Source organism: Quercus lobata, chromosome 9 (assembly GCF_001633185.2).
Source record: "Quercus lobata isolate SW786 chromosome 9, ValleyOak3.0 Primary Assembly, whole genome shotgun sequence".
Taxonomy (NCBI): Eukaryota; Viridiplantae; Streptophyta; class Magnoliopsida; order Fagales; family Fagaceae; genus Quercus; species Quercus lobata.
The window spans coordinates 20952204-20966356 of record NC_044912.1 but is presented as its reverse complement, the minus strand read 5'-3'; the positions used below and the strand labels follow the sequence as shown (position 1 = coordinate 20966356).

General features: G+C 34.9%; 1 protein-coding gene and 1 pseudogene across 2 annotated transcripts; both read right to left on the bottom strand.

The window, feature by feature from the left end:
• Positions 1 to 741: 741 nt before the first annotated feature.
• Positions 742 to 5919, bottom strand: LOC115960602 (dnAJ-like protein slr0093). 2 transcript variants are annotated; one of them, XM_031079539.1, is made up of 6 exons: positions 5413 to 5919; positions 3063 to 3161; positions 2878 to 2953; positions 2247 to 2320; positions 2038 to 2108; positions 742 to 1061 (listed from the first exon to the last, which is right to left on the bottom strand). In XM_031079539.1, the coding sequence occupies exons 1-6, from the start codon at positions 5440 to 5442 to the stop codon at positions 1019 to 1021; spliced, it is 393 nt and encodes a 130-aa protein (XP_030935399.1). In that variant the 5' UTR covers positions 5443 to 5919; the 3' UTR covers positions 742 to 1018. The 2 variants fall into 2 exon arrangements, with proteins under 2 accessions (XP_030935399.1, XP_030935400.1); XM_031079540.1 differs by having other exon boundaries at positions 3084 to 3161; positions 5413 to 5912.
• A 4432-nt stretch (positions 5920 to 10351) lies between these two features.
• LOC115960601 lies at positions 10352 to 12983 on the bottom strand (annotated as a pseudogene).
• Between the last annotated feature and the right edge of the window lie 1170 nt (positions 12984 to 14153).

The window sequence follows — 14153 nt, the reverse complement described above, 5'->3', positions numbered from 1 at the left end:
GAAAATGATCCTTTTCTAGGTGGATATAAGTGTTGGTCTATAAAATTAAATCGCAAGATCTGCCAGTAAAGTCACAGTTCACTTCATTCCCATTATTGACCAAGAGAAAACACACACATAAACCTCTCACGATTTGCTTTTGAAATAGTGTCCAAAATTTAAAGGTAAATATGGTATCATGTTATTTAAAAATGAAATATAATTTTTTTATGTGATGACATGAAATTCAATAAGACGCAACATTAAGTACAATTTAAAATTCACGAAAAATAAAATTTCTTCATAAAATGAATCGATCCCCTCTCCTTTTTAAAGCAACTGAAGTAGATTTATTGTTGTCTATTTTAGTTATTAGGACTATGGAATCATTCTTTTCTTTATGATGTCATTGTCGAGTATCATGCCCATGGAACCAAAGTTCTTGACACTTCTGAAGACTGCTCCATAGGATGTCACTCCTACACAACCCAAATTCCTAGCAGAATGACAGCAACTCTTGGTGCCTTCCCTACTTTTAGACTAGGAGCTTCATTTGTTTAGAGTAGATTTCATTTGATAAGGGCAAACCAATTTGGTTATTGTATGCAGACCATACTACAAGCTTAATGAGATGATATAAATAATCTCATCCCATCATTTAGCCACAATAACCATCTCTCTCTCTCTCTCTCTTCTTTCTTTCTTTTTTTTTTTTTTTGGGGGGGGGCGGTTAGGGGTGGGAGTGACCAACACACATACAACTCACATCCAAATGAAACAGCCTTTAAATCATGAGTAATCATTTTACACTCTCATTTTGACCCATATTGATCTAAAATTACAAATTGGATCAGGTCTATATTCAAGTACATAAGCATATAGGAGCCGGGTGTGCATATTAATAACTCTAATCAGCTAAGATTTCATACAGAAAATCTGTAACAACATATACAGAACTATCAGACTTATTACATATACCAGCATGTCAAAAGAATTGATTAGGAAAGCAAATTGTAAAGTTGGAAATGGATTCCAAACCTCATTTATCTATTAAGTCATCAGTTTCCATCAGTTGCTGTGTCCTGCATTAGTATACAGGAATTATAAGTAACTACACAAAATTGATAAAACTACAAAAGATTCCAAAGTATATATATTGGGCAGGCACATCTGCTGAATCTAATTTACACAAGAAGACACACGTGTTGAACAAAATATCAATCAATGATTCTAATACGGACATTGGATACAATTTTTTCTAGCAATGATACTGTTTAGGGAATGAGATCAAAATTTGGAGGGAAAACAGCCAACAAAATCAAGAGACAACATCATAAAGAGCAAAAGAAATTAGGAAAATGTTTTCATAATGTGAATAAATGGATGCAAGCTCTAAAAAGGCATCAAAGAGGTCAGAAGGACATGATCAACAGTAAAGATAGGGCAGTCCTTTCATGCTTGGGTACATGTAGGGTAGGGCTACCACACAAGGGGAGACCAGCATTTGTCACCAGAAGTATGAGGTGTGCTTTGCTTCTTCTATAAATGGCTTGGAGGGCATGTCCTAGAGTAAGCCACTCTGTCTGAAGATAGAGTCCTTCCATTTTTCCAAAACTTAGATATGCAGGAGTTTTTTTTGAAAGGATGGCAACTCTATTGGAACCATTCCAAGAACTTGGACAGACATTTCTAATGAATTAAAAGCAAACAACATATCTAAAAGAAAAAAAGGTTAGGATTTACAATATATTGCTTTTAGAGTGTCCATTTTAAAAAAACATATCGTGAACTGCATTATGATTTTTATAACATTGTAAAAGCAGTTATTGATTTTAAAAAGGAAATAATTCTTAATTCTTCTTCAGGGTTAATATCTTGATTCTTGACAATTAAAAGAACTGCACATATCTTGACATTCCAGATACTCAACATCAGACAACACACACACACACAAACAAAAAGTTAGTAAACAAACGCAGTCTTTCATCATAGTCATTGATCAAATAATTCAGCACCCTGTTGAACAAAGCTAATTTTAAACATTAATTAAAATATTACCATATAGCTGTCTGACTAATACCAAGCCCATTACAGGTAAGTATCATTCCTTTAAATCTAGCAAGATATTCCTGCATACAAAGGGTAGAATGTCCCAGATAGTCAGCATGCAACATTAATAATCAGTACCAAGGGGGCCTTGAAAACAACCTAAACAAGTGTAAGTTGACATATCTAGACCTGATAATATGATTTTTCCATTTTCTTACCCGCAGAGTATACTTATCAACCTCATAGATTCCACTTAGATCATAGTCAATTCGTTTAGCAGGATCACTCAAAACTGCAAAAGAAATTAAGACGTAATATTATACTACTTATTTTGTACAATTATATTAATGCATGATCTAAAACCAAAAATGCTATAAAGAACATATAACATTTTTTTGATAAGTATAAAGAACATGTAACATTGCTGTACTTTCTTCACATCAACAAAAGAAGTGATGGATAATTCAGGACCAAAATATATATTATTCAATATTTTTTATTGAATAATAGTCTGATGTACAGAGAAATACAATCTTCTTTTAAAGAGAGAAGTGGGTCCCATGATCTTGAAATTAAATATATGACAATAACCAGAAAGGAATTAGTTTAGCATTTTTAATGTTGTAAACAATCAGACATCCAATAGTTCAATATCACAATCAAAGATCTTGATCTCCGAATGAGCACTAGTCAGGGACTGTTTCACTAGATTTCAAAAATATTTTTCAGGACTCTTGAAGATTCTAAAGATGAGAGACCAAGAAGATTTCGAAGGGTAGCAAATGCTGTAAGTGGACTCAGCAGACTAAAACCAATGCAGACCATTTCATTTGTATCCATAAGAATTACCTCTGTAAGCTTCATTGATCTCTTGGAACTTTGCAGTAACAGCACTGTCACCCTTGTGCTTGTCAGGATGCCACTTCTGTATAACCCACAGAATCATGTAGATTTCCTCAGTGTAATGTTGCATTTAGTGAAAGAAAAATTTGACCCTATAGAAATGAAAAAAATAACACTATTCAAGGAGCTACCAGAAAAGAAAGATGACCAACCAGTGCAAGCCTTCGGTAATTTATTCTGATCTTCTCATCAGTTGCATCATAATCAACCTCCAAAACTTTGTAATAATCCTTCAAACAAGTAAAGCCCGCCATCAAATATAGATCAAACATCTGAGTTAAATCTACAATCCCAATCCCTTGGAAACAAGTCATGTAAATTTGAACCACAAACATCTTGTAAGATGATAAAAATCTTTTAGATGTGTTGCCTGAAGGCCCTAAACCCACCATTAAGGTCCTATCAGAAGCTCTGAAAATAACTTTGAGCTAACAATGTGAATTTAATGAATGGTCTAATTGTAGTATTTCAAGTTCCAGGAAATCAAAGTTCTGATAGCATATATGCAAAGCATTAGAATAATCGTGCTTCCTATTTCACTTTCTACTAATTATTTCATTGCCAGGAAGATCTCCCTGTAAAGACCTTCATTGTGGCATGCTCTATCTCCGAGATACATGCATTGCAACTATACCCATACCTCTGCACACTACCAATCTTGTAGACAGTATTCACAAAGAAAGGTTATCTGCATTTGCTGATTTCCTAGTACTCGACATTGTGGTATGCACATCAGGAGAAACAAAATACTATACTGATTCAATAAAAAATGTATTTAACTTCAAAGAGGACTAAAAAGCAAGAACCATAGCAGGTTGAGTTTGGGTCAGTTACTTATATACTTAATTATTTCTTACATGACATTTCTTCTTGTAAATAGCAAAATTGAAGCAATTCAGAGATATTTGTTTCATCAACAATTTATTGCTTCAAATCATTATTGCAATAAAAACTACCTCATAATGCTCCACATATGTGATTTATAAAGTCCTACACCTGTCATATCATATTTAAGAGTAATTATTGTGATTTGGGACTAGTGGAAGTGCATTTGCAGGATCAAGGAATATAAACATCCCCACAAGACAATAATATTTAACGTGGTTTGACCAACTCCAAGCCCATATCCATAGGCAATGCCAACCAAATTCCACTATCAATAATCTAGATTAAAATCACTCTCAACCAAACCTCACAAATCAGACTCAGAGACTCTCACAAACTAGGCTTACAAACCTTACAAACACAAACATAAACAAAACCTCACTCACAAACCTCATGTACAAACTCAATGTCAAAACCCTAATACAGCCAATGATGCTCCCACACTAACCAAAAAAAAAACTCTCAATTCGCAAAACAAGCATCGTTCAACCTAAAAAATCTACCAAACTACTCTTCCAAGAAACCCACTAATGTTCTTCAAAGAGTCTTCCCCACTCCCCCATATGAGTCTTGGGCAAAATCCACCCAACATTATGTTATTATTCTCATCCATGAACCAAAGCTGCCTGTATTAGCAGATAACATAGGTTTAGTTACTCACAAATGTATTTTTACTGTATAACCTTTTTTTTTTTTGGCATGAAACTGTCTAACTTAATGTTAAATGATCATTACTTCCATTAAGATCCTGGCTCACAATATGTAGTCTAGACCTACAAAAAGCAGGCCTACCTGCTCTATCCTTGAACCAAAAAATTTATAGGGGAGAACCAATTTACTGTCAATCTTTTTTTCCTTACAATAAGTGGAGGTGGGGGTATTTGAACCCAAATTTTTTCCCATAGAAAGAAACAAGTAATGCCATTGAGCTACAATGCTCATGTTGACAATGAACCTCTATCCCTTAGCATTTTTTTTTTAACAGTAAGTTAGATACACCGCCAGTGGGCCTTGAACCCACAACCTCAACATGCACCCGATCCCATTCTTGTAGGAAAGGAAGTGCCATTTCATAGCTCATTGGCTCTTCTTCTTTTAGCATTTCACAATTCCAATCACAGGTTTGATTCTTGAAAGGTTCATTGGGTGTTCTGCTGACAAAAGCTCAGCAACTATTTACATATTTTGCAGTGATTTGGCTACCCCATAAGGGCACCCATTGAAACAGTCTATACCCAAACTATAATAGACCCAATTGAGACAGTCTCCACCATATGCAGAAAACATTGAAACAGCACCCCTCTATTGACAACTGAGAAAACTACAGAACACACACACATAATGGAAATCAAACTACCCAAAAAGTTTCACTTTTTTCTTTTGCTTTCTCATCTTTCTTCAGCTACCAAACAGAGCAACAACAATAACAACAACCCAAAAAAATGAAAACCCAGAAGCAAAATCCTAAAATAATTACAGGAATCATGACCAAGTACTAGAATAAAATCATTGCATCACAGAAAAATAATTACACACACCCAAAAAAATATAAGGAAAGAAAAGAAACAGAGAAGTGGGTCAGGAAAATTTGGATACCTTTGGGGTGGTATTATGATTGACCTCCATCTACTGGGTTGGTATGTACAGTACAGATTCCTCTCTATATTTCATTTGAGAAGTGCAAGCTAATTACTATTAGCTCTTTATTCAGCTGAACACATAGATATGAATATCGTATACCCTTTGAAATCAATAAAATTTAATAGAAAAAATCAGAAGGATTTTTGGGCTTTGTGGTGGATTTTTGATGGGAAAAAGAGAGATGAGTGGAGCTTTCAATGCCACAACTTGTATGGATTTTGATATCAGATTTTGTGTCTTTTTTTTTTTTTTTTTTTTTCTCTCTCTAATTCTTTGCGTGAAAAATATAGCCAAATCCTGCACGTGAAATTTTACTGGGGTTTTTGTAAAACATTCATGGAGAGAAAAAAAAAAAAAAACAAAAAAGAAGAAGATAAAATATGACAGAATTACGGTTTAAAGAAAACCTTCTGGTCTATTTTAGGGGAAGAAAATATCTCTGAACCGGTTTGTAATAAAATAGCTGGAATTCCCATCTGATCAAATCATGATCCAAGTATGTTTTTAGTTGTATCCTTATCCATTTAATGGGTCAGGTGATTTCCTCAATCTACTTGGTAACCGTGTTATTTACAGTTGTGAGGTAAATTAAAATAATTTTATAAAATCTTAAATTAATGAAGAAATTACATTATTGTATTATTTGTTCTTATATGACTTCAATTTGTATTATAATTTGATGAATAAGTCATTGCTTGAATGTGTAATAGCTTACGAAAAATTTGTCAGACAGTTTCAGATATTGAAAAAAAAATAACTCAAAAATTCAGATATTAAAACTTTTGAAAGACAAAAAAATATTAAAGAATTAGATGATTCACTGTTTAGAAATTATTGAAACAAAACAAAATATATATGACTAAACAATAGAGAAATATAAGAGAAAGATGTGTGTTGAGGGCCATTTGTGGAAGCCCAACAGACAAGAAAAGCCCAATAATGAGGGCTACAAAGAATTGACAAGGTAAATAGCAAAAAAATCATTAGGGCCAAGTGGCAGGAATAATGGATCATAAGCCCAACACATGAATAAATGGGTCTTGAAGAGGCAAGCGGGCTCAAGGAAGTCAGGAAAGAAAAAAGTAGCATCCCATGGGCAGAGTATGAGGTAGAAAAGTGAGAAATGGTCGCCGCAGGTCCAAGACAATTGTAAACTAAGAGAGTAAGGAGTTTATGGCAGACCTATGAACTCCAAAGATAAGGATAAGGTTATTGGGCTGGGGAAACCCAATGAAATTAGTAAAAAGGCCCATGGAAGTGTGAAATTAGCAAACGGGCCGAGGAAGCCCGAAGAAAGCAATCGGACCACGGATGTCCAAAGGAAAATCCTAAAGGGACATAGGAGCCCATGAGTAAAAGTAAAACAGTGCCTACAATAGGCCACTGAGAAAAGGGATAAACGGCTGGCCCAAAAGGAGGTCCAGCAAGATTAAGTTATTACGGCAGGAATAACAGTTCAACATGGCAGACAGTAAAGAAAATCAAAAGTGGGTCAAGGAAATGTGAAGCCCATTATCATACAAGGCCTAACTCCTGAATGGAGCGAAAAACCAAAGGAAAGCCCACATGAAAGGCCAGGAAAACGCAGACAGAGAGTCTCCAGATCACGGCAGACGCATGAGCAGCAGGCAGACTCTTGGACAAATTTGAAATGGAAGCACGCGCAAGGCCTAAGCACCACCAGCCTGTACCCAGCCAATATAGGACATGGTGGGGCCATGAGTCAGAGGTAAGAGGTAAAGGGGGTGTGGTTTGGTGGTGGGGAAGGGGGAAAAGATCTATTTACGGCTCCTGCCCAAGCCTCTTTTGGGAGGTACATCTTGCTAGGATGATAGACCACCCAAAAGAGGCAAGTTTGAAGGGGAACCGTTGGTGCATGCTCTGAGAGTAGAGAGAGAAAGCATTTATACCGTGGCAGGAAAGAAGTGCTACGGCAGGGGGAGAACTGAAACCTGCCTCTGTTTGGCAAGGTTGAGTGGCACACACTTCTAGTGGTCGGCAAGTACGCCCAGACCAGATAGAGGCGGTTAAAGGGCAAAATGGTAAAACCATGGTCGCGACAAGCACTATAAAAAGGCTCTTGCCATGCCCTGTAAAGGGGATCGAAAAACAGAGTATATTTTCTTGAGTAAAAAGGAGAAAATAAAGCAAGAAGAAAGGAAAAAGATAAGAAAAACGAGAGTTATTTCAAAGAGGGCATGCACCCATAGATCGTTTTCTCCCTCTCCCCCTTCAAATCTTACCTTCTTCCAAAACGCAAACAATGACTTTTTCTTTTGGGCAACAACCATTCAGGTCCGACTCCCTCAAAACCATTAATCCCCACGGCAGGATCCTTTTCCTGAGGGGGTTATTTGCATTGAGAAGAGGCGTTCTTCCCTCTTTGGCTTTACTGTGGCAGACTAAGCTTAAAGCTTAATTTATGTCCATTTAAATTAACCAGTATTATTTTCTTCGTTCTTCTCTATGATCGATATCATTATGACTGTAATCATGCTTTATTAGTAGAAAATACATAGCTGTTTATTTAAATCAGTCAAAGTACTCTGTTTTAGTTATTATTATATCTGTCTACCGTAACTCGTCTGCAACAGTTCTGCTTGCCGTAAACTTGTTCCTGGCAGACAGGGCATAAGTTTATGCACAAACCGACCCAAATTGAATTACAATTGGACCGGCCCCAGTTCCCTTACTCAGAAACACTAGGGCCCATCACCACAGGAGGCAATCTAGCCCATTACCGCAGGAGGCAACCCAACATACCATATCACACAGAAAAGGCCCTTACAATGTGTTATATTCAAAAAAATAATTCATGGCTATAACTATTAAAAGGAATCAAAAGATTCAGAGCTTATAAATTATATATATGTGTATGTGTGTGACTACATAAATTCAAATGTTAAAACTTCCAAAATGCCAAAAAAGATATATAATTAAAAAATAAATTATTGAAACAATTCAAAAAATATGACTATTCAAAAAAGAAATATAGGGTATGTTTGAATACTGCTTATTGCTAAAATTAAAAACTAAAAATACTATAGCAAAATAATTTTTAAATGTGTGAATAGTGTCATGAGACCTAGTTTTAACTTAACATTTGCTGAAATCTGTACTTGCGGGTCCCATGAATAATGTACAAGATCTATAGGAAAAACGCCAAATGCAAGGAGTTTTATTTTTCAATGCAATCCAAACTCAACCATAAGAAAAAGAAAAAAAAAATCCATAAACTCATAAAGCAATAAGTTTTAAATTTTAATGGGTCTAAACTTTAAACAAACCTTATCAGCATGTGGCCCACGCTAAAAAATGTTGAGCAAGAGCCCACGTTGAAATAATGAAAGTCATACATTCTCTTAATATATTGTATATAAGCTTTTTGTCAAAGAAATTAACATACTTTCGTATCGTGAGGTAAAACAAAGACATATGCAGTAGCCTCTTGTAAAAAACGGCTAAAAAGAGTTTAGTGATTCATGTATGAAAATTACTTTTTAAAAAATACATGAAAAACCATAATATATATATATATATTTTATTTTTTTACAAAGTAGAGGAGAAGAAAATAATAGAAGAAGAGCTCATACTTCTACTTGGCTTTAAAAAAAAAAAAATTTGGGGTTTGCACTGCTTTTATAATGTTCATGATTAACCTTGCAAATTTGGAAATAAATTATTAACTTTCGAGTTTAAGTTGAATTATCAACCTTTGAGTTTAAGTTGAATTTGTTAAAGAGATAGAGTTTCACTCTTTGTTTAATTTGGACTAAACAAAAATAATTTTGTTTTAAAAAATGATAATGATGAGTTTGAACTTAAGTTGGACTTGTTAAAGAGATAGAGTTTTACTCTTTGTTAAGTTTAGACTAAATAAAAATAATTTTATTTAAAAAAAATAATAATGATGTGGTAAGGTCTGGAGAGGTCAATAAAAAGTCAAAAGTTTTGGTTTTATATATATATATATATATATAGATATAGATAATATATGCAAATAATCTTATATAAATCTTCACTTAATAAGTTAGAGGAGATTCTTAAAACTCTATCCTTTTAATTATTATTAACTCAGCAAATCGTGCGTTTCTCCAAAAAAAAAAAAAACCCAGCAATTTGAGCAATGTATTAATATAATATAGGTTTTTTTTTTAAAAAAATGATTATAGTTACTAATAGGCATTATAATAAATAAATGACCGTGTATATAAAAATAAATATTCTACAATTAAGAATTTATTGTAACTATATTTGTATATAGAATTATATATATTCTAATATTAAAAAAAAATGATGTTTTAAGATTCTAAAAGATGGTTTAAATATAGAATGAAATTTAAATTTAGTTAGAAAATGCATATTAAAGTTATAACGTATTAAATTGTGAATGCTCAAAAGCTTATATGAAAAAATGCAACATGGTAGTGGTATCCGGTAACCACCCACCTATTAGGCTGGATGATGGTGAAACGTTCCCCCACCCCCCAAGCCTTTGAGCTTGGGGGTTGAGAGAGGGTCAAGGGGAGCACTTTAGGATAGATTTCTAATTGGTTAAAAAAAAAAAAAAAAAAAAAATACAATGAGTTAAACTAAAAGTTAAATGTCTTATGTTTTATATAGATTTTAAAGGTAAATTATTATTTTCATCCATAATTTTTAGATTGTGTGTCAATTTGGTCTCTAACGTTTCAAATATATCAATTTAGTTTCTAAACTTTTGGTATTGTGTCAAATAAGTTCATGTTGTTAAGTGATATATGTAAAATGGTGACCTTGCTAACAGCTAACATAAGATATTATTTTCGTCACATTGACTGTCATGTGTATTGTCATGTTAGCCTAATCTATTATATATAATATGACCACAACTTTTTGTGCTATAACTCTGATGTGTCGGATGATGCGTAGTAAAAAAATATGATGAGTTTATATAAAGTTAATAGGCAGTCATTCATAGGTTGCCACCTCAAAGTTGTAAGAAATGCTGTGAGCCTAGTATTAATTGCATTTGAGAAGCATGAAAAGAAAACTAGATTCTAAAGTAGAATCTCAAAAAAATAATGTATCCACACTACTTTCTGCGCTTCAGGGTTCCAGTGTTGTACCCAGACTTACATGGCTTGCCCCAAGGAGTAAGAGAACACCTTCCATGATTCCCACTACTCTTGCTTCTACCCTCGCCTCCACCATGAGGATGATCTACTGGATTCATAGCCACTCCTCGAACTACTGGTCTTCATCCCAACCACCGGCTTTGCCCAGCCTTCCTGAGCTTTCGAGCCCCATGGCTTGGGTTTGACACCATACCAATTGTGGCCCGGCACCGTGAATCAATCAACTTCTCAGCACCTGAAGGCATTTTAATTAAACAGTATCTAGACGTCGGCTCTTTCAAGATCTTTGCACAAGTTCCTGCAGCTCGAACTAGCTTGCCACCTTGACCCGGGTTGACCTCAATGTTGTGGATCATTGTTCCAATAGTGGCATACAACTCCCAATTTGTGAATTTATGTCAAGATGAAGCATCTGGTTCATCATGCTCTCACGCAAACTATGAGTGCCAACTACATCTATGAAAATTGAAACAAAGAACAATAAGATTTTGTACAAAAAATTTGCATTCTGATTAGTTTCATAAAGCAATGCACTCATATAGAATTAAGCCCAATACAACTAGCAAGGCTACTTGGGTTGAATTCATAGTCTTTTCACTTTGAAAATGCCAAACTGGCTTCTCACAACTATGACTGAAAATTTGACTTAAGTAGAACTAATTTCCCAAGAAACAAAGCAACAATAATATTGAAATTCCAAATTTTCTTTAAATTCGCAGCAACCAAGCAGAAACTTGGATTCAACGCCCCAAATGAGATTTATACAGAAATTTGGCCAAGAAAATTAGAGTTCATCACATATTCAGAATTAAAAATAGTAATAAGAATAATAATCAAATTCTTATTCTTTTTGCCATTTTCTTTGTAACCAAAAAAAAAAAAAATCCTGTCAATGTAGACAGTTTTCTCGGCAACCAAACACAGAGAGAGAGAGAGAGAGAGAGAGAGAGAGAGAGAGAGAGAGAGAGAGTTGTGGAAAAGAAAAGTACCAGAGGAAAAATTGCAATGAGAAGCAATGTTGTTGTGGGCAGATTGGCGGATCGTAGAATGGACGAGGTTGTTAAAGAAGCTCGATGAAGCTCACCGAAGAGCCATTGATCAAAGCCCTCTAGGGTTTAGGATTGTTTGATTTTGCCTGTTGTACTCAAGGTTGTCAGGATGGGAATCCTACGCAGGATTAGTGAGAGGGGTTCAGGAATCGGATCAGGGACCATAAGATTCTACTTTCTGGTTAACAAAACACCAATGATTATAATCTTCATAATATGTTAAGGAAACATTGGAAAAAAAAGTAAATTTTGACACAAATTACTAATAAAGGGCAAGTCTTGCTAACTACCAAATAACAAATACTTGAACAAATTTCATAGTTCAAAGTTACAACTTACAAATACAAATTTCTAACTTCTAACACCACAAACATACACATAAACAACACAAAGCAAATATCAGCATTTCAAACAAAGCCACAAGCATACTAAATCATCCAAACCAAGGTCATTGTAACATTGAATGTTTTCCTCATAAGGGGGTTGATCATCATAAAATACATTCTCATCTATGTCATTTTTAGCACCCAAATCATCCATGGGATAATCACCAAAATCCCTTGATGCATTTGGAGGTTCATTGGCATCACCATAATCAGTTGCAATTGCTGCAAATAATGCATGAATATGACACCCCAAGTTACAAATTCATCAAATCTTTGTATTAAAACTCGGGTCCAAAAAAAATCAAATCTTTTAAAACACCAACATATAAATACCCAAAATTTTTTTTTTTTGACAATATATCTACATGGCATAATGCCATCCATGTCAGTGAAGTCCGGGCATCTTAGCACAGTGGTGGGGAATTGGGTTCAACTCTAACTCTAAATCAAGAAAATCAGAACATACCAACCATCAAAAACTTTGAATTCAGTAACACACATTCAGATTATATAAACTACACAACAACCAAGGACTCACTGCACCCTACTCAATTGCATCAAACTATAAAACAAAAGCTGAAGAAGCCATTTTTACACAAATACATGCTTCATTGTTTTAAACGGCAATAATACTAATAAAAACTAAAAAGACCCCAGAAACCAAATGAGCTGACGTATCACAAATAAGCAGAGAAACAGAAAAAAAGGCGCAAACTTTACAGTTTTATTGATAAGCAGTATTACAAACAATCAGAATGGAACAATAATCATGAACAAATCAGATAAATTCAAGTAATCATGACATGAACAAACCCAACGAAATCATTAAAAAAAATCCAAAAAAATGGGAAAATATTAACAAATCAATACCGGAATTTGAAAAAAAAAAAAAAAAAAAAAAACCTCACAGGCACTGTGCCGTCAGAGACTCTCGTCTCTCTGTTCTGAGAATGGAATTTCAGATTTTCTCTTTCTTTTTCTTTTTTTTTTTGGATTGTAAATTTTCAGATTTTAATGATGTTTTGGGCTTGGCTCGAAAAACGCTCAGCAGACTTGTTTTCAGTAATCACTCTGGGCTCGAATATTGGAGGCCCGAAATAACAAGAAAAAGAGTTCATTTTGTGTTGTACTATCGGGATCGGGATTGCGGTTGTACACAATCCTACTTGTTTCCACCTCCCATATAATAAAAATGCCAGAAACACAAAAATTTACATAATTTGTAATGGGGTAAATTATGAGTGGTGAAGGTGTGGGCTCAGAAATGAAGTTGTTTTTAGAACTGGGCGGGACAATCCGAACCTTGTCAAGAGATGTGTTCAGAGCAGTGCTGAATATTTCTCCATTGGTATGAAAACCAAAATCCATCCATCCAAAATCTGTGTTCCCGTAGCATGGTAAAACCTCCTATTGGGTGGGCGAAACTCAACACGGATGGCTCTGCCTTAGGCAATCCTGGCAAAGCAGGTGGGGGAGGTGTGATTCGGGATCACCTTGGTCACTGGATCAAAGGATACAACCAAGCTTTGGGGACTACTAACAGTTTTACTGTAGAATTATGGGCTCTCAGAGATGGCCTCATCATTGCTAAGGAATTGGGGCTTTGTAATTTGATTGTTGAGCTAGATGCTTTAAGTGTTGTTCATATGTTATCTAGTGATAAGCCAAATTTGTTAATGGAACCTTTACTGTTTGATTGCAGCAGCCTGTACAGAGCAATCCCTAATAAACGGATACGACATGTGTATCGGGAAGCCAATCAATGTGCTGCCGCACTAGCTAGATTGGGATCAAGTGTTGTTTCCTCTTTTGTTGTTTTTGTTGAACCACCGCCTATGGTGGTCAGTTTGCTAGCTCTTGATAAGGCTGGCTTTTTTTTTGTAACAGACTTGTTAGTAGTTAATTAAATTATCTACCTTTTTTTACCAAAAAAGAAGGTGTGGGCTCACATGGACTTGCCTCTTTTTCTTCACCACTCGCAACTTACCACTTGGTGAATTGTGGTTAAAATTATGTAACTTTTTGTGTTCTTAACATTACTCTCTAGATGAACCTAGATCGACCCAAATCAATTTCAAGAAGTAGGATCATAGGATCTAGGATCTCGTATTGATAACCATGGTCCATGGTTCTACTTGTTAGAG

Excerpts from the sequence above, each read along its gene's own strand:
- LOC115960602 (XM_031079539.1), bottom strand. The coding sequence starts at position 5,442 with ATGGAGGTCAATCATAATACCACCCCAAAG. Across the intron at positions 2,321-2,877 it reads GATCAATGAAGCTTACAGAG|TTTTGAGTGATCCTGCTAAA; the intron begins GTAATTCTTATG and ends TTTCTTTTGCAG. Across the intron at positions 2,109-2,246 it reads TTGATAAGTATACTCTGCGG|GAATATCTTGCTAGATTTAA; the intron begins GTAAGAAAATGG and ends CTTTGTATGCAG.